At 39.1% G+C, this 25,495-nt stretch overlaps 2 protein-coding genes across 4 annotated transcripts in view; one reads left to right on the top strand and one right to left on the bottom strand.

Moving 5' to 3' along the window:
• The window catches only part of LOC139734682 (uncharacterized), a 174,450-nt gene that overhangs the window by 10,259 nt on the left and 138,696 nt on the right, over positions 1–25,495 (bottom strand). For all 3 annotated transcript variants that reach the window (XM_071645469.1, XM_071645468.1, XM_071645470.1), the window contains exon 3: positions 20,147–20,291. In XM_071645469.1, the coding sequence (XP_071501570.1) occupies positions 20,169–20,291 (123 nt within the window). In that variant the 3' untranslated portion in view covers positions 20,147–20,168. The remainder of the gene's footprint in view (positions 1–20,146; positions 20,292–25,495) is intronic.
• On the top strand, positions 2,520–3,089 carry LOC139734676 (uncharacterized). Its single transcript, XM_071645463.1, has one exon. The coding sequence runs from the start codon at positions 2,520–2,522 to the stop codon at positions 3,087–3,089; it is 570 nt and encodes a 189-aa protein (XP_071501564.1).

Raw genomic sequence — 25,495 nt, 5'->3', positions numbered from 1 at the left:
GTTTTGACCCATTACAAGGAGTGAAAATTGAGCACCATTGGAAGTGATTGTGAAAAGTTGTGTTCAGGAACTGTGATTTACCCTATGCGGAAAGGAAAACGAAAGTTTTGAGGTTTAATATGCATAGGTATATACAGAAGGTTAATAGTATGTGATAAATTGATACGCCACAAGACGCAAATTACATAGTGATATTGCCGTATACAGTGTCAGTGAGTGGAATGGACCCAGAATATATGCAGAATGACGTTGACGGTATGGACAATGGACCATAATACCAGAGGAAGATCGCTATATTGATGAGTGACATGAACATGGAAACATTGCTGGAACAGTTAAATCAAAATGAACAGTTGAATCATGAGTCTTGCTAATGCTCACGTCTTCAGTGAAATGGACGCTTTGATAGGGCAGTTGATCGAAATGGATGCTAAACGGCGCATATGAAATGGACACTAAACAGTGCATTTGAAATGGACGCTAAACAGCGCATTTAAAAGCGACGCTCAAATAGTGTACATGAAACATATATTTGTGTTTTGTATTTGAGTGTATTTCTTGCACATGTCAGAATGAAAAAGCAATTTGAGACAATTCACACAGCAAGGAGTTAATTTGCATTAGAGTTTGAGCATATATGTGTTGTATGCGAAAAGATGCATATTCAGTACCATGTTGAGTTCTGACTGGTAATGTACGTTATGACACAAAACTAGAGAGGGGCCGTCAAAGGCGGCAGACCCACGCCTGAAGTACAAAGTCGGGGTAAACATAATGTGCATTCGGTCATCTACCAGAATTCGGTCACTTAATTGCCAGTGTGCTTTATCACCAGCCAGTGAGTTCTACCAAAGATCGTACACTGACATCGTTGACTGAGGTGTACGATCTTTGGTTCTACAGTCACATCACACGCAAAGTCACATCATTTCACATACGGTAACACTCATTCACAACAGGAAAGTCCTTTAGTCTCCTCCAAAAATCCATCAAATATCCCAAATTCCACCGTCATAAGTGCAGAATCGGAACTTTTCCAAGAGCGCGCGAATTAAGTCCAGTTTTAAGAGTATTGTCTATGCGACGGGTCGCCGAAAAAGCGCTAAAAATCGAGAAATACGCCGTTTTCTTGCGGGATATTTTGATTATAGCAAGCCGAGAGTGTGATGATATCAAAGGTCGTATGAGTGTACGATCTTTGATGGTATCCACAAAAGCGCAAAAGAAAAACAAAATTTACGTACCCCCTAAGCAATTACCCCTATGATTAGTGTCTACGGGAATTATTCAATGCAAGGGTTGAATGCAAATGTCTACTGCACCAGTATTCGGTCACCAAAGAGCGCCGCAACGTCCCCGATGCAATTTTGCACCAACAGTGTAGAGCGCGATGCTTTGTCAGCGGCCTTGCACACGCATTGACATTGAGCGCGCATATCGTGCAGTGTGACTGCGACCGAGCAAATGCTCCTCCAACGAAAAAAACAATCAATGTTAATTTGAAAAATCATCAAAGTACGGGCCAGTGGATCGTTTGGGAGTTTATGTTTTCGTATGGTAGCGGAAAATCGCAAAGTGAGAAACGGAAAATTTTCGGAGTGGTCACTACTAGTGGGGTCAAAACTTCAAGGTCACACAGAATTTGCAAGGGTCAACCGATTATCACCAAAATCTAATCGATTCTTTCCTACCATTATCCAAACATCCCCTGAACATTTTGTGCAAATCCGTTTACCTGTTCTCTTGTTATCTTGTACACAAACAAACAAACAAACAAACAAAAAAAAAACAAACAAACAAACAAACAAACATACGGAACCCTTTACATAACCCCCTGCCGATTTTCATCGGCGTGGGTAATAAGTGTATAGAATCTGGCCGTTCAACGGGTGATAGAAGTTTCAAGACCCAGATTCATTGCTTTACAAGGTATAATATTCCAAAATTTGGATTTGTTCAATTACAGATTTTGCAATGATATACAGACACTGATTTGTTGAATTAAGAATCCAGAATACTGAGAATATGGAAGCCAGTATCCTCGGATGAGATGAATAGATATATGTATCAGAGGTTATGTTGTGATTGGATTTGAAACTTGGAAGGACTTTTAGACAAGTCAGTTCAAGAAGAAATAATTGTATTTGTGTTCAGGTTATGTATACTTGTTAAGGTTACACATAAATTCTGACAGAGTCGGATATATTGGGCCTGTTGAATAGTGCCAAAGGTAAACATTTTGTGATTTAGTTTAGATATGAAGGACTGCACACAAGAATACCTCTTATGTTTTGTTGATTAGAAAAACTAAAGGATATATATAAGAAATCCTGAAATCATTTATTGTTGATATTGTATTGTATAAATATCCATATATGTTTAAGAAGTTGAGCATATGATTTTGCAGAGAAATACCTGATTAATGATCCAGAAGTATCACCTTGAGACATCTGGCCACTGGGGACAACTACAGATCACTGGCATATGGTTTCAGATGTGGTATCTCAGCCATATCAGAGATGATTCCAGAAGTGTGCAGGGCCATTGTAGAGGCGTATAAAGATGAGGTCTTCAACATACCTACCACCCCTGAAGCATGGAGCACCCTTGCCCAGCAGTTTGAACAGAGATGGAATGTCCCCCATGCAATTGGTGCCTTGGATGGAAAGCACATAGCCATTAAGAGGCCAGCAAACACAGGCAGTCTCTACCACAACTACAAGGGGTTCTTCTCCATACCACTGCTGGCATTGGTAGATGCAGAGTACAAGTTCATCTGGATTGAGCTGGGAGGTAAAGGACACATGTCTGACTCCCAGATATTCACAGACTCTGAGCTCTTCAAATGCCCAGAAGATGGGTCCATGGGGCTGCCCCCATCATGCCCTCTCCCTGGAGAAAATCAGCCTGATATTCCCTACTTCATCGTGGGTGACGATGCTTTTGCCCTGAAGAGCTACATGATGAAGCCATACAGTAGAAGAGGGATGACAGATGAACAGAGGATCTGCAATTACAGGATCTCAAGGGGGAGAAGAGTGGTGGAGAATGCCTTTGGCATCTTGGCCAACAGGTTCTGGTGCCTGTGACATTCTTAATTAGAAGAACTTGAGTCCCAGCGGTATTTATAGGGATGGTGACGGAGCGTGTGTGTCGTGGGAGAGTGTGATGGAGCGTGAAAGCGCTTGCCAATCGTAACAAAGTGTGACAGAGCCTAACAAAGTGTGTCAATCCTTGATGAAAGCGTGGAAAAATGTGTCAATCCTTGGTGAAAGCGTGGGAAAACGTGTCAATCCTCGGTGAAAGCGTGTCAGGTCTTGATGCCAGATCTTATCAAATCTTGAGACATCTTAACAAAGCATGTCAATTGGTGACAGAGCGTACAAAGTGGGGTCACCGCTTTGAACCAAGCTCTGTTAAACTCTGTTAAGCTTTCCTACGCTTTGAGCAAAACTTTGATAAGCTTTGTGATGATTTGATAAGCTTTAATACGCTTTAAATAAGCTTTGTTATGCTTTGCCGCCGCTTTGCTCGCCGATTTAATTCGCCATCAATTCGGTGCGGTGTGAACTAGGTATAACTGTGATGAGTGGTCCCGCTGAGGGGCGGTTGACTGCATTTTAGGGGGGCTGACTGATGGCCGCGAAGTCTTCTGAACGGTCTTCCGAATGGTCTTCCATCATGCTCTTTACATTCTGGCCTGCGAGAATCAAACGATGGCCTGTAGGACTGATTGTACGGTTGTCTCTGATATGAGAAACCTTGAGAAGAACCACCTTCACGGAAGGCTCCCGACCGCGGAGGTATTTGCTCCGTTGACGGCTGAAAGGGGCGGGTGGACTTGCTCAGTTTGTAGGAGGTCTTGTCTGCTGTGCAAGATGCCGTAATGGTGTCATCCAGCACATGCTGAAACTTTCCAGCAAAAAGATCTGCACCCGCATATGGCAGTTTTCTGAGTATGGTGTCAGCTTCCTTTTCTAGCTTGAGCTGTTCTATTACCTGAGCTCTGCAGGTTTTGGTGCACAGTAATGCTGTTCGGGTGGCTGTTCAAACTGAAGGTCTGAGATACGGAGAAGTAGGTCAGAAATCTTTTTCTGATCTTCATTATTGATTGCTAGGCAGTCTGCTTCTCTTTTGGCTGTGATCAAAAAACTCTAATATGCTGCTAACCACATTCCATTGAAGTTAGTTTTACGGACACATGCATCTCCCACGTGGAATGCTGCCTCTGGGACTAAGGGGGTGTTAAATACGGTATTAAAGTCCTTGTTGTCGAAGCGAAACCCGGAGGGTGATTCATGTCAAAATGAGCGTGGATCCAGGGATGAGTGAGCCAGTTTTTTTATAGCATGCAGCAAAAGGGGTGTCAAGTTTCACTGCGCTGGGTCCCTGACTATGAGCAGGCAATTCAGAGTCCAGGCAAAATATAGGCTTGGCATCATTGTTTCCCTCAGCATCGGTAGACTCGGCCTTTAACAGAGGGCAGTACTTAATAAGTGTTTCAGCGGCTGCCTGACCATCCCTTCTATCTGCCTATCTTTTTATTTCTTTCTCAGAGGGAGGTTGATCATCAGTAAAATGGCTTTCTTGACTATCTGATCTGATAGAGTGCACTGAGTGAGAGGATGGGGAAACTTGTAAATGTGCCATCTTCTGCCCAGTTTCTCGAACGAGAAGCTATTTTGGGTGGGTGATAGCCAAACTCATCATCAGTATAATCACCCAAACTAACAGTTATTTGGTTCGCGAGAGTGGTAGCAAGACCCGATATCTTCCCCTTTGCAATGGCAGGGGGAAGTCATATCTCAGATTTGGCTTCGTGATTGTCTGTTAGGGGCTGAGTCAGTGTGAGCGGTAACCTCGCGTGTATGCAGGCTTACGGGCCTGGGGGAAGCCGGTGTTTTCTTAGGCCTTTCTTGGCTCACTCTTAAACAACTACATTTTATGCTTAACTCAGGACTCCTCAGACAAGACACTTGACACAAGTAGTAGTGATTTGGCAGAGACCAATAAGGTTGTTCTTTATTACACTGCTGACCGCATTGTACCACAAGGTGGCGCTGTTAACTCAATATCAACAGAAGATGTGAACACTGCACATCAAACTCTACTCTTTAAATGTCAGCGAGCTAAATTTTCACTCTTTTTCTCGACCTAAATGTGATTAGCTCAAAAAAGACTGTAAATTCAGTCTTTTTAGATGGTATGTATACCTTTTCGCTCCCACTACCGAGGGAAATTTTTCTTGGAATTTTGAGCGAAATGTGTACGAGTGAAATTCCACACTTTTTAGAGCTAATGCTGGGTCCCTGGGGTCTTCCATGAGCTGACTTGTACCATGCAATTCTTTTCGCTCTTTGAAAAGGAGCTGTTTGTTGTGACGCTTGTCTGATGAGAATTCTCATTTCACTCGATCTGGAGAGTGAATAATGGAGCATGCGCATATCGCACAGGTTGACAGGTTTCTCACTTTGATTTTGGTGTCGATGTCGCCAACAACTTAACGCAGCGCATATTATATGAATGGAGGACCATAGTGCATAGCTAGCAGAGCTACCAAGTCTCGCGCATTCTGTGTGAGACTCAAGCATTTAGGGGCCATCTCACGATCTCACGCATGGCACCCATTTTTCTCACGCATCGGGCCAAGTCTGCAATTTGGGCCTATAATAATGAGCATAGCTCAAAAGATTGAAGTGATAGTTGCAAATGAATGTATATTTCCCTTTTGTCTTCCAAAATAGGTAAAAAACAGTCACTTAAGTATGCACCTGATCGCACCATTAAGAGATAAAAATTGAAAAAGCTCCCTACCGTGGTAGGCCACAGGGGGGGAAACCCCTCCCACACCCTCGCTCGCGCACACATTCGCATGCCGAGATGCCGAGTCATGAAAATCTCACTCATAATTTTTTTTTAACTTGGCATCCCTGAGCTAGCGACCTACCTGCGTACACATATGCGTACTACATATTGTTTTGTACGTAAAAAGTGCTGTCACTAATGTACAACATATCGCCATTATGCACGTCTGGCCGGCATATTCTGGGAGAGGACGACTCGGTTCAATCAAGATATGGGAGCAACGAACAAAACCCAAGCCATAAAAGGTATTTATAATTCTGTAAGTAATTTCTGTGCCAGCTCTGACGAGCAGTTGGACTACACTAGACCAATATTTCTAGTTCCTATTCTAACTCTAAATCGCAATAAAGTCTGCGCAGTTTGTCCCTGTGGCTGGCTATGCGAGTATACGCTGGTCCCTGATCTTGGACACGATTGATAGACCCACGGAAAATGTACTCTACCGCCAGTACTGGAATATTGTAATTCAAACAGACTGCAGGCTTTTTCAGAGGGATAAAATACATTTAGAATAGTCGAAGCTTTCAAGAATACAGGGGTAGGCCTACAGTCGAGTGTCTTGTCTCAGTAGTTTGCAAGGGGATTACCTTACCGGACCCTAAAGGCATAGGGACGGGCTCCCGCATGTGTATTTTACGTGCTCTATATACCCTTAGATATCTTTTTACATGTAGATCTGTGGATGCATGGGACACGCGTACTGTAGGCTTCCGCTTGTGTGTGAAGCTGCTGTGTGTGTGTGTGTCAATGTGCTCGTGTGCTCAAAATGTTTTTGTTCTGTTTTGTTTTTTGCTTCTTATGATTGGGTGTTGGCCATTTCTTGGCAAATTTGGTTCTGACTGCTCTGGTACAGATCTAGATAATCTAGATTTTAGAGGGTAAGTTGTCAATCATATATGTCAATTATCAGATGCTTATACGGTACATTTTCTGATTAAGTTTGCAAACGATACAGGTTATAGGATTATCTTTGTGTGTGTGTGCTTTCAAGTTATCTTCGTTATACATTTTCCCTTTCTAGAAAATCACTCTATTACATCGCTTTATCTATTCCTAGTTACCATTGCATTATACCTTCTCATTATATAATTATCTGTGTATCTATTTTGCATTATGTTTTATGACTTTACAGTGGTACTTGTATTTTCAAATTGTTCAACAGTATGAATTGAATTATCTGTGTATCTATTTCATGTTATGTTTTATGACTTTCCTTGTATTTCAATTTGTTCAACAGTATGAACTGACAAAATACTCTGTATGTGTTACTTTTTGTTTGATGAAAATCAAGTATAATTGGAATTGAAAATGAAGGAGGAATAATGCAAACTCCTAGACAAAACACCCACTTTTCCCAAAATTGTCTTACTGACTGAATCCGTATTGCTGATCGCAACCATATTTGACAACCCACTTCATTTAGGGTAGTTATCGTGATGTACAATAAAGACTGATTTAATATTTTCTCATGTTTCACCTCAGCATTGATTTCATACAGGTCTGCTGATGTGCCGCTATACAGATCAGTATGGAGTTTGAATTGATCAATCCCGGAAACGGCTCAAAATTCCTTTCAAGCTGGGGATCTAACAGTGCTGAAGAATCCTTCCCAGTAGGTAGCCTGGTCTGAGGGCCTCATCTCACTGATTATGTCATGGATCTAGGTGAGTGTAGCCTCATAACAAATTAAAATGATATGATTGAGTCACTTACATCACAACAAACAACTAAAACATTGAACCACTTTCATTTACTGTAATAAGAGAAAGAGGATTCTGAAAATCAGTTTCCCACCCTTTCCCATACAAGTACAATGTATCTACTTGTTCTCCTCTTGCAGAATGTGACCTGACTTGTTCAACTTCTGTTTATTTTGTTGGATTAAACACATAATATTTATCTGGGTTCATGTACATGGAAAAATGCACTTCACAAAAAATGTGCGCAAAAACAGAGAATACCCCACATGAATTAATTGCAAGGAACACTGTACACTGAGCTTGTTGCCTGTCTTTCCTCTGTACTGTACTAATTATGTTCATGTGCAGATTAGTAATTTCCTCCATTGGCCATGTTAATGCTCTTATGAAGGCCTTTCTTTCTATCTCCCTCTCCCAAATTATTGTGCTTCTGAGATTGGCTGTTGCCCATTACAGTTTTGCTTTGGAAGCATTTGAATTTTATGTGAATTTTAGGAGACCAAGGAGCCTCGCTGCTGTTGACAAAACTTCTGCCAACATCCTGTATCAAGACAGGAAGGAAAGAGTAAGGAGCCAACAACTGACAGTGCTCTCCTGCATCTATTTGAAGAAAGATCTGCGAGTTCATTCACTGTCTTCCCTGTGACATTAATACCTGTTAGATTTAACCTGTTTATCTAAGTGATAAGAAACGTATGGTTCTATAAGAATATCCAATTATTTGTACAGATGTTTTGAAGTATACTGTCTCACCGGCACATTGACGACTCTACATCGTTAGTAGTGGAGCGGCATAGCCGAACAATTGTGCATTTTTTGATAAAAGCACCAAATTTCGTACACAGGTTGACAATAAGGTTCAGATCAAATTTAGATATTGGGCCATCGTAAATAGCGCCCTCAACGTCCGTGGCAGCCATTTTTCAAAATGGCTGCCATAAACGCCATGTTTTTGTAAAATTTGCTAATTTTAGGAGAGAAAAGTCAATAAGAGTTTGGTTACAAACGGGAAATAACATTCAAAATAAATCTAGATATCGGACCATCGGAAATAGCGCCCTCAACGGCAATGGCAGCCATTTTTCAAAATGGCCGCCATAAATGCCATTTCTTCAAAATATTTGCTAACTTCAGAAGGGAAAGCCAGTAAGATTTTGCAAACAAGTGGGAAATTACTTTCAAAATGAATCTAAATATTTGGTCATTGTTAATTGCGCCCTCAACGTCCATGACAGCCATTTTTCAAAATGGCTGTCTAATGTGCCACTTCTTCGATGATTTTGCAAATTTCAGAAGGGAAAAGTTAATAAGATTTTTCCCATAAATGTCAATTACATTCAAAATGAATCTAGATATCAGGCCATCGGAAATTGCGCCCTCAACGGCCATGGTAGCCGTTTTTTATCAAAATGGCTGCCACAAATGCCATTTTTTGTTTTTAAAAAGATGTAAATTTCAGAAACAAAACCCAATGGTCTTTTTTTTTTTGTAAACAAGCGGGAAATTGCATCCAAAATAAATCCAGATATTGGGAAATTGAAGATTGCTCTCTCAATGGCTATGGCAGCCATTTTTTTTTCAAATGGGCACCATAAGTGCCACTTTTTCATTAAAAGATGCTAATTTCAAAAGGAAAAGTCAGTGAAACTTTGGTTATAAATGGGAAATGACATTTAAAATAAATGTCGATATTGGGTCATTGGAAATTGCGCCCTCAACGGTCATGACAGCCATTTTTCAAAATGGCCGCCATAAATACTATATTTTCGAAAAGATTTACTAAAATCAGAAGGGAAAGCCAACAAGATTTTGCAAACAGGTGGGAAAGTACATTAAAAAGTAAACTTTTTGGGCCATTGCAAATTGCCCCCTCAATGGCCATTCCAGCCATTTTTCAAAATGGCCACCATGAATGTTTTTTTTTTTTCACAAAGGTGGGAAATTACATTCAAACTGAATTTGATAATAGGTCATCCAAAAGTGCACCCTCAACAGCCATAGCAGCCAAGTTTTAAAACAGCTGCCATGGATGCCCCCTTGTTTTGTTTTGTTTTTTGCAAAAATTTGCTGATGTCAGAAGGAAAAGTCAATAAGACTTTGCAAACAAGTTGAAAATTATGCTCAAGAAATAGATTTAAGTGTTAAGTCTTCTTAGAAGGCGCCCTCAAGGGCCATTGTGACCGCCATGGATGTCTGCTTCTTTCTTTTTTCTTTTCTTTTCTGGAAAGATTTGCTAATTTCAGAGAGAAAATCAATGAAATTTGTACATACCTTTTATGTTGGAAATCATATTGAAAGGAAAATAATATATGAGGTCATTACAAATGGCACCATCAACGACCATGGCAGCCATTTTCCAAATGGCCACTATAGATGCTATTTATTTCTTAAAGATGTGATAATGCCACAAGAAGACAATATAATTTCTTGTGCAAATTGACAAAAGACATTCAAATAAATTCAAGTTTGAATTTGAATTTAAACTTGAAATGAAGATATTGAGCTACCATTTAAACATCGTCCCCAACGGCTATGGCAGCTCTTTGGCAAAATGGCTTCCACACACTCCTTATTTTTATTTGCTTATTCCAGAAGGAGAAAGCAATAGAATACTGCTAAACAGCCATTATATCTGATGCAATCTGGTGTTCAAAGAAATTTAGATTTTAAAAAAGGTTTCATTGATGGGTTAGTTCTAAATTCATGTTTTCAGTTTAGTCCTAATTGCAGTATTTCGTGTGTGACGGCTAACAGTATGGATATCAAAGGTATGTGTTTTATGGAAGCGTAGCAAGTAAATTAACTTTTTTAGTAAAATGAAAGGCCATTTTTTTTCGTATCTGTTTTAAGAATATCTAGGAAGTCACATTTTAGAATAAATACACGTCATATATCCCATATATTCAATGATATGGTGTTACTGTCAAAGTTAATACATAGCGCCATTATCCCTGGATATTCATAATACTTTTTTTTCGGAATTTTTTTATGTTTGCCACGTAAAATATGCATTCATTATTGGTGAGATGCAATTGCTAAGCATTTGCCTTGTTTATTTTAAATGTTCCTTTCCGTAACACCATATTTCTGATTATGTAATGTCTCTGTGAGTATTCTACTGTCTTCTCCTTCTGAAGTTAAAGCAAATTTTCAAGACAAAAAAAGGAAGTGTGTATTGTAGCCATTTTGACAAATACCTGCAATAGCCATCGAGAACACAGTTTATGATGGCTCAATGTCTAAATTTTTGGTATGTATTGTCAACTTCCGGCATGAGGACATCTTCATTAAAGAAAAATGGCATCTATGACAGCCATTTTTGAAAATGGTTGCAATTACCGTTATAAGCATTTTCTTTTTCTTCTTGAAAATTTGCGTAGGAACAATTTCTAGAGTTAATGCAATATATTGTTTGATTTTAAACATGATTTTCAATTTTTGTACACATTTGTTGACTTTTCTTTCTGAAATTACCAATTTTTAAAACAAAATGATTATGACAATGGCAGCCATTTTGACATATGGCGGCCATGGCCGTTGAGGGCAGTATTATAATAATCTAATACAAATATTTATTTCAAACATAATTTTCAAATTGTGTGCAAAATCTTATTGACTTTTCCTATTGTAAAATCAGGAAATAAAAGATAATTGAATCCATGGTGGCCATTTTGAAAATGGCTGCAATGGCCATTGAGGGCGCTATTTACAATAATGTAATACATAAGCGCAAGATATATTTCAAACGAATTTTTTAAATTGAGTGCAAGATCTCACTGACTTTTCCTTCTGGAATTAGTAAATTCGGAGAAAAAGGTGCTATTTATGGCAGCCAATTTTAAACATGGCTGCCATTGGCGCTGAGGAGGCAATTTGCGATGGCCCAACATCTAAATATATTTTGAATTTTATTTTCCACTCGTTTGCAAAATCTTGTTGATTTTCCCTTCTGAAATCTTTAATTTTATGCGAAAAATTGCATTTAGGCTATGGCGACCATTTATGAAAAAATGGCTGCCATGACCGTTAGGGGGCGCAATTTGCGATGGCCCAATATCTAAATTCATTCCAAATGTTATATCCCACTCGTTTGCAAAATCTTATTGATTTTCCCTCCTGAAATGTGTAAAATTTATGAAAACTGGCACTTATGGCGGCCATTCTGAAAAATTGCTGCCATGGCCGTTGAGGGCGCAGTTTGTGATGGCCTGATATCTAAATTTATTTTGAATGTTATTTCCCACTCGTTTGCAAACTCTTGTTGATTTTCCCTTCTGAAATTTGTAAAATTTTACGAAAACTGGCACTTATGGCGGCCTTTTTGAAAAATCCCTGCCATGGCCGTTGAGGGCGCAATCTGCGATGGCCCAATATCTGAACTTTTTTCAATGCTATGTCCGACACGATTGCAAAATCTTATTGATTTTCCCTTCTGAAATGTGTAATTTTTTACTAAAAAATGGCATTTATGGCGGCCATTTTGAAAAATGGCTGCTATGGCCGTTGAGGGCGCTATTTTCAATGGCCCGATATCTAAATTTATTTTGAATGTTATTTTCCACTCGTTTGCAAATCTTACTGATTTTCCCTTCTGAACTTTGTAATTTTTTGCGAAAAATGGCATTTATGGCGTCCTTTTTGAAAAATCCCTGCCATGGCCGTTGAGGGCGCAATCTGCGATGGCCCAATATCTGAACTTTTTTCAATGCTATGTCCGACACGATTGCAAAATCTTATTGATTTTCCCTTCTGAAATGTGTAATTTTTTACTAAAAAATGGCATTTATGGCGGCCATTTTGAAAAATGGCTGGTATGGCCGTTGAGGGCGCTATTTTCAATGGCCCAATATCTAAATTTATTTTGAATGTTATTTTCCACTCGTTTGCAAATCTTACTGATTTTCCCTTCTGAACTTTGTAATTTTTTGCGAAAAATGGCATTTATGGCGGCCATTTTGAAAAATGGCTGCCATGACCGTTGAGGGCGTAATTTGCGGTGGCCCAATATCTAAATTTATTTTGAATCTTATTTCCCACTCGTTTGCAAAATCTTATTGATTTTCCCTTCTGAAATTTGTAAATTTTTACGAAAAAAGGTCATTTATGGCGGCCATTTTGAAAAATGGCTGCCATGGCCGTTGAGGGCGCTATTTTCGATGGCCCAATATCTGAATTTATTTCAAATGTAATTGTCAACATATGTGCGAAATTTGGTGCTTTTATCATAAAATGCACAATTCCTCTAATTTTTCAAGCTATGCCGCTCCACTATAGCACATTCTATAGGCCTATTTTTACATTTATGTTCTAGTCACACCTTTCTATGCCTTGAAATCATGGCATGATACGTAAGAATGTAAATGCATGTTTACTACACATTTTTTCTTGGTGGTAGAGACGATTATAATATTCAAAGTTTGTTTACAAGACATGGGAATATGTCCATTAAATTTCCCAGATTGTGTTTCAAATTTAGATTACACAAGTAAATATCACCCAACAATGTACGCTTTCTTGTGATGATCCACTGTCATAGAAAGAAAAAACAAATGAGTTTCAGAACTCTGTAGTTGCATATCTACATGTTTTCATTTATATTGTTGTACTCTATAATTTAGTCTAGTACAGATAATGATGCAGCAGCACAAGAAGAGGACCAAGAGTTTAGCCAGCCCTTCTTGCTGTTTCTTGCTGGTGGGCTGGAGCAACAACGGTATTTCATTTTTGTTGATGATACGACCTATCTAAGAGAGGAAGACATCTTTCAAGCTTTGGACCATCTGTTCACAAAGTCTTCTACACGTTCAATATGGAATTCCCAACAATAAACATGTCGATCACAGACTCTCAACATTTTCATATCCCTCATCTATAAATCCCTGCTGATATCAAGCCTTCGGTGAGAACGTGCCACAGCCAGATCAGCCAGATAATGGAGGTCAACAAAGACACGTAATCATAATCATGTATGTCTTGTGACTCTGTTACTTAGATTTTCTCTTTTCCAGTTGCCTTGACTATTCACAAAATGTGTGATGACATGTATTTGAATGTATCTGAATATGTATTCTGAAAGTGGTTTTCAATGATCACTGACTGTTTGGACAGATGATCTCAATCCTTTACAAAATGTACAATTTTGATACACTTGTACAGTATGCTGTTGTATTTTTGTTCACATGAATTTAAGGATATTGCATTCTTTGAAAAATGTTCACATGGATTTATATGTTATTAGCAATTTGAAATCTAACGTTTCCTTCATATAATCTACTTAGACATTTAGATTTCCTTAGCAAATTCCAGCAAATTGGCAAAGTTCTTCAAGTAGGATGATATGATTGACTTAGGCAAATGAATTTTTTGTATACAAGGGGGACAAATAGAATATTCATGTACTATAATTTTTTCCGTAGGATAATGATACAAAATAATGGTTCAATAAATTTAGACAGTTACTGGTAACTTTCTAGACCAGAACTAATGAAATTCTCCTCAATTCTGTATTTCCCACTAAGCTACCCAAAGAAAAAAAAAATAGATAAATAAAAATGAAATGAAACGGTTAAAAAATACAAAAACCTGTACAGCGCACTCCCATTATAACGAACACGGTTATAACGAAATTCCGGTTACAACGAAGTAAAAATTCAGGCCTCAACATTTTCCCGTCTCTTTTTTTAGAAATTGTTTATTTGTTCGGTTATAACAAGATTTTGATATAACAAAAGAAAACTGCTGGTCTCGAGGACTTCGTTATAACGGGAGTCCACTGTGTACATGAATTATTCTAATTGCTATGGTCAAAGATGATATAGCCCTATGCTTCAATGGAGGAATGGTGGCAATTTGACATGTTACTGTTGCTGTAAAATTCATTGTCTTGTTCGTGTATGTGCATTTTATGAAATTACTTCAGTCTTGTCTATCAAAGAGATAGAATGATCCAAAACATACACATATTTCAACTCTTTTAAATCAGGGGGTTGCATAAGGCTTTTGAAACACCCGCCAAATTTTAGTGTCTGTACACCCCCCCATGATAATTAGAGTTTTTGCTAAGTATTGTATCATTGTCACGAAGAAATTTACCCATGTCTCTTCGACAGTTGTCTCTATTACTCAGCGACTCATTTATTTGTTCATGGACTTGTATTCCAAGTTGGGTTTTCAATACTGCACATATATAGTATACAGGCAAATGATCTGCTTTTAAGTGTGTTCATAGATGTACCCGCATCCTACTTGCATTTCAGTTTTTAATGTCATCAGATCTGATTTGTTATTCTCATAGTTTGGAATTGCCCTCAAACACAGAATGTCATCAAATTTGTTAAATATTGTACAATATTTCACTTGTTCAATTGTCTAATATTTGACAAAAGTAGATGCAAATACATGTAATTTATTATTTGGTCAAAAGGCTACTTTTGGAAATATGTTCACATTGTTTATGGATGTTTTATTTCCAAGAACTTACAGGAACTTTAAACGCTTGAAGCCACTCTGCATAATACATAATTAGTATTTGTTGTGAACAATATCCCTGACATACCAACAAGTTGTCCTACAAGCATCAGACAAGCTTTAACTATACCAGTTTGTCAAGATTAACCTTTGTTAAAATGATATGCATAGAATCCTGAATGTGTAAAAAAAGAGCCAATCGAAATAATGCAGTACATGCAGTGTATCATTCATGTAGGCCTACATGTTTTAGTGACAGAGTGTATGTATATTTGCATTTACATTGAAACGTGTATATATGCATATATGTGTGTGTGAATGCGTGTATGTGTGTGTGTGCATGTGTGTGTGTGTGTGTGCACGCTTGGACGTGTGTATCAAATGCCAGTGCGAAAAAAAAAAAAATCCCCTGGAACCAAGACTAGCAACCCTCTTTCAAAGAGCAAAAGTTCACTCTGAAAAGAGTGAGGATGTCCCCTGCAAATCAAAATGATTTCCCTACCCCTGGAACCAAGACTAGCAACCGTCGCTTGAAGAGTTAAAATTCACTCTGAAAAGAGTGAGGATTTCCACCTGTAAATCAGAATCATTTCACTCGGATGAGGAGCTAAAATTCACCCTTAAAAGATGTAGATTTCGCTCTTAAAAGACGAAATATTTTCACTCTCTGGTAGAGTGAAAATTTTTCGCTCCAAATTTCACTCCAAATGGACTGGTCCCTAATCATGCTCCCTAAGGAGCGGGAAAAAGAGCTAGAATTAGCTCCGTAGCATTTACAGAGTATAACAGCCGGAGCTCGTGATGCGGTGGCTGAAGCAGGGTTCCGGGGGCCTGTGGAATCGCCCGCCTGTGCGGGAAAGGGTCCCCGGAGTGGAGCTGACAGATTGCTGTAAGGCTGGGAAGCCCAAGGAACCTGTAGAATCGCCTGCCAATGCAGGAAGGGTTCCTTGGCTTTGCCTAAGAAAAACTGTCTGTAATGCCTGCATAAAAAAAATTGCAGGCCGCTGAGGGGTCAATCAAGCTGGCTGGTGAGAAAGTTGCACTGCTAGAAATTCCATTAGCAGGCTGATTTGTGTTCGTGGACTTGCTGGTGCCCACCAACTTAGTTGGTGGGGCCAGGTTTGTTTCAGTTGACTTCGCGGCAGAAACAACCGCTGTCTGAGAAGCAGATTTTTCGGCTGGTAAGGAATTAGAACAAGGTACCCTTTTTGATTTGTTCTCGTTCTTTTTCCCTTTTGTAGGGGGAGGTTCAGAGGCAGGAGTAGCGGAATGTTAGGTCTTTTCTTCCCGCTCTGCCCTGCTTTATCGGTGGGTACGATGTTGGAATGCGGATTCAGTATATCGCTGTTGTCTGCCTCCGGAGTTGAGCTGGGAGGCGAAGACTGCGAAGAGTTTGGCATGTTGCACTAAATGGGAAGCAAACAGGTTAACTAATATTTGGCTAAGAAGGAAGATAGAAATTTCAATAGTAGAAAAATCTATCTCCCTGTATAATATCTGACCGAAAAATCGGGATACGGATGTATAAAAGATAAATCTTATCTGTCTTTGGAGAGCTACTTCGGTGGGCATGTGACACTTCATGTGCGGCAGAATAAAGAGGAAGAGATCATGTGCGCATGGGCCTTGATAGGGGAGTGTGTAAGGGGTTTCCCTAGCATTGCCGGGGCAATAGGGGTTCAAAGAACTTTTAAACTACCGGGGGCAATTCTAATTGGCATTAGAATGGCAATTATTATATGGATAGGTAAGTAAAGCAAAATGAAGAGAAAAAACATGTCTTACACATCTACACCTCAATGCCATAATCTCCACCAAATTTGATTTCAACTGCTTCAAAATTGTGGAAGTAGTTCACTCTACAAGATTTTCAAGACTACTATGACGACGCCTTGTTGGGTACAAACTTAAAGAGCGTCTTGCATAACTATACCTATAGATGATTATACATATCAAATTTGAAATAATTTGCTCAGATACTGTGGAAGTAGTTTACTCCACAAGGTTTTGGGAAAATTGTGGTTACCATGGCAACACTTTCTCAGACAAACACAAACAAGAGTCTCGTGCTCACCTGAGTATTGCAAGTTCACCTTCCATGCATTCTTGCAGACTTTTACCTGAGATGGAGTGAGGGGTGGGGGGGGGGGAGGGCTTTGAGAGCTGGGGCATGGTGTCCATTTGCATATTCTATCACAGGTTGGAAAAAAGACTTACAGCTCTATCACCTTTGATTCTAGAGAAGAATATAATTAAATATTTCTTAATTTAGGAGGTTTGGGCACCGTAAGGGTCCCCAAGGGAAGCATGGTGCCCATTCAAACACATTGAGATCATATCCCCCTAGGAATGCTACTTGCAAAGTTAGGTAAAAATCCACTATGTTGTTTTCAATAAGAAGATGAAAATGTACAATTTAGACTAGCATTTGAATCCCCCCCCCCCTTGAGTCATGAGGGCAGCCCTGGATCTGCAATGAACAAACTTGGAACTGAAGTCATCAATGCACACACTCATAGTATTAACTTTGCTTTATCACTTCTGGTTCTACAGAAGAAGATTTGTAAATATTCCTTAATGTTGGGGGGGGGGGGGAGGGGGGGATTGGACCCCAAGGGGCCCCAAAGGGGGTAGCATGGTGCCCAGTTGAACAAATTGCAATGCTTATCCCCTGGCATGCTAGCTTTGGTGGAACATTCATCACAGGGTTTTCAAGAAGAATATGAACATGTACAATTTCAGTCCCAATTTGGACCCATCCCACCCCACTCCCCTGGGTCCCAAGGGGAGGGGGGAGGGTACCCCTGAGTCTGCCATGAACAAGTTTGAAACAACAGTCATCAATATACTGACTCATTATATGAACTTAGCGTAATCACTTCTGGTTCTAGAGAAATCTGTAAAAGATTCCTTACTGGGGGGTGGGGGGGGGGTGGGTGGGTTGGGCCTTCCTGGAGCCCCCAGGTGGGGCATGGTGCCCACTTGAAGGAACTGAGATTCTATCCCCCTAGGGTCCTACCTGTTAATTTGGTGAAAATTCATCACGGGGTTTTCAAGAAGAAGATGAAAATGTACAAATTGGGCCCCATTAGGACCCTTCCCTACCCTTTCCCTTGGGTTCCAAGAGTATTAACTTAGCTCTATCACTTCTGGTTCAGCAGAAGATTTTTAAAGATTCATCAATTTTGGGGAATTGGGCCCTTGGGGGCCCCTCAGATGGAGCATGGTGCCAATTTGTACAAATTGCGATTCTATCCCCCTAGCAATGCTACCTGCCAAGTTTGGTGAAAATCTGTTACGGGGCTGTCAAGAAGAAGATGAACACGTACACTTTCAGTCCCCATTTGGACCCATCCCATCCCACTCCCCTGGGTCCCAAGGGGGGGGGGGCACCCCTGAGTCTGCCATGAACAAACTTGAAATAACAGCCAATATACTGACTCATTGTATTAACTTAGCTCTATCACTTCTGGTTCCAGAGAAGAAGATTTTTAAAGAATCCTTAATTTTGGGACGATGGACGAGGGTTCGATTGAGCCCACGGCTCAGGTGAGCTAAAAAGTTATGTAGCACCCTGCTTGTCATGTACAAATACAAAGAGAGTGTCTTGTATAACTACACCTTAGATCATTATAAACACCTAATTTGAAATAAATTTCCTAAATACCATGGAAATAGTTTGCTCTTCAAAGTTTTGGAAGAATTGTGATTATCGCAGCAAAATTTTCTCTGACAAACATAAAAAACATGTCTTACACATCTGCACCTCAATGCCATAATGTCCACCAAGTTTGATTTCAATTAATTGCTTCAGAACTGTGGAAGTAGTTCACTCCGCAAGATCTTAAAGAATATATGGGATTGGCCCCCTAGGGGCCCCAAAGGGGAGCATGGTGCCCTGTTGAACAAATTAAGATCTTAAACCCTGGCATGCTACCTGCCAAGTTTGGTGAATATTCATTAAGGGGTTTTCAAGAAGAATATGAACATGTACAATTTAAGTCCCCATTTGGGCCCATCCCTACCCCCTGGGTCGGGGGGGGGGGGGGCACCCCTGATTCTGCCATGAACAAACTTGAAACAACAGTAATCAATATACTGACTCATTGTATTAACTTAGCTCGTTCACTTCTGTTTCTAGAGGAATTTTTTAAAGATTCCTTACTGGGGGTGGGTTAGGCTCTCCGGGGGCCCCCAGGTGGTGCATGGTGCCCATATGATGGAATTGAGATTCTATCCCCCTAGATGCTACATGCCAAGTTTAGTGAAAATTTATCACAAGGTTTTCAAGAAGATGAAAATGTGCACTTTACACCCTATTAGGCTCACGCCTCATTAGGCCCCCTCCCCACCCCCCTCCCCTGGGGGGCACCCCTGATTCTGCCATGAACAAACTTGGAACTATAGTCATCAATGTACTAACTCATAGTATTAACTTCACTCTATCACTTCTGGTTCTAGAGAAGAAGATATTTTTAAATATTCCCTAATTTTGGGGGTTTGGGCTCTCCTAGGGGCCCCCAGGTGGATAATGGTGCCTATTTGACCAAATTGAGATCCTATCCCCCTAGGAATGCTACATGCCAAGTTTGGTGAAAATCGGTCATGGGGTTCTCAAGGAGAAGATGAAAATGTAAAAAGTTTACGCATGACGGACGATGCACACTGGATGGCGGATAAAGAGTGATCGCAACAGCTCACTTGAGCCTTCAGCTCAGGTGAGCTAAAAACATGTCTTGCACATATACAACTCAATGTCATCTTGTACCCTAAGTTTTATCTAAATTGCTTCAAAACTGCAGGAGTTTGTGATGCAATATTTGCAATACATGGCGGACAGCCCGTCTGACCACACGCTGATTATTCCTATGTACCCCCTTATACACTTTGTGTGTATGGGGGTATAATGAAGTCATTCAACACAAAATTATCAATTCATACAGATTAAAATTTGTGGCTCCCTCCTGATCAATATAAACAGAATATGATAGAGATATAACTTGGTGAGAAAAAGCAGCCCTTCATTGAATAGCTTGTCAATTTACAGTGAGCGAACATGTCTTTTATTCTGTGAAGTAGTCCACTTTCACCACTACAAACAACCTGAAACATACCTTGATATATTGTTTCTCAAAGTTATGGCCAGCTATCCCAGTTTCCTTCCTCTTCCATCTGAAGGAAAAGGCTGGTAAAGAGCACTGTGAAACCGACATTTAGGACCAAGACCAGGACAGTAAGCCCCTTGCTGGCAGCCCAGTTCTATGGTGTTGAGAGGATAGGAGAGAGTGGGATCAAGTGGTTAAAGAGTTGCAGATTAGACGAATTGCACATAGAGTTATGAAGAGTTCCTTTCCGTGAGGTGCTAAATCCACTTTTTATGGTACCCCATATTGGGGATACCCCATATTAGGATTAAGAAAATGCATCTTGGAATAAGCTGCATGTCTACATTGTACAATGATTTTCAAGAAATTTATATTCTTGACAATTTTTCAAATTTTAGCACCTTTTGGAACAAAAATTTCAACACTGTGATATACAACATATAAATGTTACAGTGACTAGTTTTTGTCAATTTATATATTTTTCTTGGATGGTTTGTTATCTCTACACATTCTCCTCCAGTTTCCTTGGTCTCTCCAAAGGATTTATATGAATAGATGTGAAAGATAGTAAAGTAATCATCAAGTAACATGTGCATGATTCATCTGTGAAGCTACACATCCAGGAGAGCTAGCCAGCCTGGCCTTGCTCTGGGGTCAAAGTGCAGCCAAGCTGGATTTAGCACCTTTCACAACAAGCCAGATAATGGCTTATCTTTTGGCATGCCAAAAACAAACAAAAAACAAAACAAAACAAAAAGAAAACAAACTAACTTTTATTTCATGAAAAAGTGGATTTAGCACCCACGGAAAGGAACTCTTCATATAGGAAAACAATACAAGTGATGTCGTTTACACTGAACCATCACACATTTATATGAGTAGTTTATATGAGTATATTTGTAGTGCTCACTCAATACCAGGTATATAACAAAGCAAGACATATGAAATAAAGACATGAATAACTCTTTGAAAAAAAAATAAGTAACGTGATAACAGAAGATTCATCCAACATGCTCCAGAGGTAGGCCAAATATATAATGCCTCAAAAGGTTGAAATCTACTCTCATTTGACATGGCTATACCATATGTTCCCAAAGAAATTACAACGGGACCTCCACAATGATAACTTTAAACACAGTGAATCAATCCAAATACAATTTCAGTATATGAAACTATAACTTATTACCTACATCTCACAGAAAACTCCATCTGATTTGCTTCAGTGGTCAAAGAGAAATTGGGATTTTTGTAGAGCATGTTTGGAATCCCTTACCTCCAAGTTCGTGCACTGTGTTAACACATGCAGTTCCATGTGCATCCAAGTGCTAAACTTGGAAAAATCAGACCCATGACATGCTTTTCAACAATCCACATTTTTCTGTGACCACTTACCCAAATTGGGTGGGGTTTTCTGCAAAAAAAAAAAATAAAGCTAAGATGTTATATTTTTAGACTCTGAAATAGCATTCAGACAGTTTAATCATACTGGAAGTTATCAATGCGAAAATTCGATTGTGATTTTTTTTTGGACATACTGTATAGGGCAAACTGTGCCAGCACAAATTTGACAGACTGAGACAGGAGTCCAATATAGCAGTGCTGGGAACAATTATTGACAACATTGAAGTTCAAATCAGGTAATGAAGAACACATTACCCCCATGTCTTTAGTTTGTCAAAAAAGAAAAAAGAAATCAGAAAAGATTGTTTCACCATTTTTGTCGCACTTAATCAGGGCCCCGCTAAAGCGGTTCCTGATTAATGGGTGAGCACTGTACCACGACTGAAACTGATTAAGTTTGTGTTGGGAAATGTAAAACTGACAAGATTAAATTTACAGTTAATCAAAGTGAATTTGATAATATCGCAATTATCATGGCTGATTAAGATGGTTGGAATGGAACACTTTCCTACAGCGCATGAATGGGATTTAAAAGGGATTTTGCATACAGGTTAATTTATTGATATTCATACAATAAATTGTATGTAATTTATTTCCATTTAAGCAGACTACTTACATACTGAGAAAAGGAATATTGAAACTAGATGTACCACACTCAAGAACTAATTTTAAGAAACGTAGTGTAACATATCGAGGCGCTAAATTATGGAATAATTTATCAGATGATGTAAAGCAAAGTGTATCCTTTCTTACATTTAAACATAAGGTGGATAAATTATATACGTAGTAATTGTTTGCATTGAACTGTAACACTGTGCATTAATCGTTTTCCTTTGTTTTTTTTTTCAGTATCTTAATTCTCATTTTCTTTATGTAGTATGCATGATTTCCTATGATTTGTTTTTGAGTGTCTGTTTGTTTGATTTTTGTATTTAATTTTTTTCTTTTTTTTTGTTACTTTTTTTTAAAGTTTCCTATACTATGTATAAAATGTTGTATTTTGTAATTGTATGATTTTTTACTTCACGGACTCACAGAAGAACAGCCATTGGCTGAAGTGAGTGACCCGTGGTGAAATAAAATAAACTCAAACTCAAACTCAAACTCATTACTGTTTTTACTTCAGAAAAGCCAGAGAAAAGCTTTAATTGGGTTGTATTTTGTAGAAAACCACTTGACTTGCGATGACATCATGCAGTCATCCATGGGCAAGCAAGAAACTCTCCAGGAAAAAATTACAAAATAAAAACATCGGCTATGATATTTTCAGACATAGGTAGTTTCTTGCATTGTGATTCCCGAAAGGTATGATCGTGTTTATTTTGCTTTGTGGAAAACTAAGATTATTTTGGAGTAAGTATAATAATTAGAAAGAAAAGAGTGATTGGGTCAGAAATCTTCCTCTGGTCAGGTCGGAGAGATTGTGTGACTTCATTCCCTCTAAGAACGGCCAGAGGAAGAGGACACGTGTTGCGTTGGAGGAAAAGTTAAAGTTTTGGACACTTATCCTGATTTTGGAGAGAATCATGAAGTAATTCAATATTTCAATTTATAAATGGATAGAGAAACGTCCAGTAATGAATTGTGTCTCAGCACATTGTTTTAGAGAGTTTCTGTAGGGAGAATTATGATGTTTTTAGGTGATAGTGGTTTACCATGTTGCGTTTTCGCTGTACATTACTTTCGTATACTGTAAAAGTGGATATTTTCGCACGACTAATTTTTCGCGCTCGGCTGAGTAAGAAGAGTTTCGCACATTTTTAATTCGACGGAATCAAGACATCAACTACTGGAACATAATGGCCAGCAAAAATGTTTCTGTGCTTTTATTTTCGCGCTAGTTTCTGGTTGTGCAAAGTGTGCAAAAATTTCCACTTTTACAGTACGATACTGTTTTTCTTGTTTGGTGAGAATTCCACACGTTAGAATGAGTTTGTTTTAAGTTGTCGACCATAGGTATTGATATTGTGTTTGTAATTTTGCATCATGAAGTGATAATGGTGTTCAAAAGTTTCTGTCAACGATGATGGGTACTAGGAATGAGCGACTACCATCTTGGTTATGATTCATGCTCTGCGTACTTTATCAAGTCTCTTTCGGTCAATGGAGAGAGGAAAACAGAAGAGAAGCAGGGAGCGAGTGAGAGGAGAAGAGAGATGGAGGGAGAAAGGGAAAGAAAAGTTTGCATCAGCCTTATCGAAGGTGGTATGTCAAAGTAGGAAGAGAAAAAGTTAGGTCACAAAAGTTGATTCATGTTTTATGTCCAGTTACTCATGAGGGATTTGCCTCACTCAAGACAGTGACCTTAGGCAGGCAAAAGTACAGATTTTTGTCAGTAGTTAGTCAACAAATCGTAGCTTGTTCACTTTGCCAATAAAAATGCCTTGGTCAACCGCAGTTGAGGAATCGTAGAGGAACAAAGAGAAACAAAAGACACTCTATGTACAGTGAAGGGCATGTAAATTTCACTGCTTCGACAGTTTTGGTCATTTTACACTTAATGTAGTAGTTATAATTATGATGCATCGCACTGTAAGATTATTAACCCATATCGGGCCAACGCACTTGTGTAAACAAACACCGCAGTGGCCCAGCATCATTTGCGCACACACGCCGGCAGGCAGACAACTCTCCAAACAATTGCTCTTTATTAGCAAGCAATGAACAAAACATAGTAAAGTTACATGTCATTTGAAAGAAGATAAAATTCCCTTTAAAATGGTATATGACATGTTGCCATTCAATTCACAGTGCAGTCATAGTACTCAGCAGAAGTGAAGTACAGTCATCAATTTGTTTGTTTGCTTTCATTCATGGATTAAAAATAGCAAATGTTGTAATTTTACACATCAGTACCGAAAATGAAATGATTAGAGTGTCAGCTTTCTGGACATATAAATATCATGACCATTGATACAATAATCACAGATTTATGTTTATATTTATGACGATGAAGCCATTGCGAGTGCACGGAAAATCGATAGTATAATGTGTGCATCCTATAGTTTGTTGAAGTGAAACTCGTAACGATAGATACACTTCTACAGCTTGTCAGTTTCGACTGAATTATACAATTGTTGTACATACATGTAGATGTACATGTGGGACTATTATCACAGTCGAATCATCGCCCGGCAAGTGTCCAAACCTCCTCAAAAACTGCGGCAGAAAATCCAAAATCGAGCATTCCGTACAGCTGCAGATAGCACCCACTGATGCTTCGTGGTTATTTTTACGATATTGTTGGGGTGTGACTGACAAATCCTTCTTGAATTATTGCAGACAGTGTAGCAAAGCATTCTGGGATATGTTGTCAAAGGTTAGAAGGTGAAAGAACTTTGGAATGACGTCGTTTATATGTCATTTCTTTCACTACCGGATATTCCGTATATGGCCCCTGCGGCGTTTGGACGAACTAGGGAATATCCCGTAGATGGCTTGATATGGGTTAATTTGTGTCATCGTTGGATATTGCAGCGGTTTGTACAACATGTTCTGAAAAGCGAGAACTTGTAACACACAGAGTTTCCCTTGTTGGATTCAGGTATGAGTAACGCTGTATAGATGTTTTGTATCATGAAAAGAATAAATTAGATCAAATTAAACGAATTGTTTATGTATTCAAAGGGAGATGTGATTCTTCCTCTGCTTCGTTCTGATGAGTCATGCATTGGTTTTTGGTTTTGTTTAAATAGTATCAGTGATTAGATTGGGAAATTCGCATGAAATTACATTTATATATGAAGATATATTGATTTTGCATAGCTGTTGTTCAGATTAAAGAAAATATAATTGATATAAGTTATTTGTGGTTACTAATGTGACTAGAATCTAAGGGAGAGGGGGGATTCGGCAATGGTTAACAGTAGCGTTGCAGTTGAAGGTTGGGTAATTAGATCGCATGATCATTTCTTGCATATGTTGTTAGGTGATCCGAGTATCCTTCGGATCACCTTC

The sequence above is a fragment of the Diadema antillarum genome, unplaced genomic scaffold (assembly GCF_040938485.1).
Source record: "Diadema antillarum isolate AM-2024a unplaced genomic scaffold, OU_Dant_1.0 seq00000539_RagTag, whole genome shotgun sequence".
NCBI classification, from domain to species: domain Eukaryota; kingdom Metazoa; phylum Echinodermata; class Echinoidea; order Diadematoida; family Diadematidae; genus Diadema; species Diadema antillarum.
The sequence above is the reverse complement of the archived record's forward strand: the minus strand, read 5'-3'. Positions and strand labels throughout refer to the sequence as shown.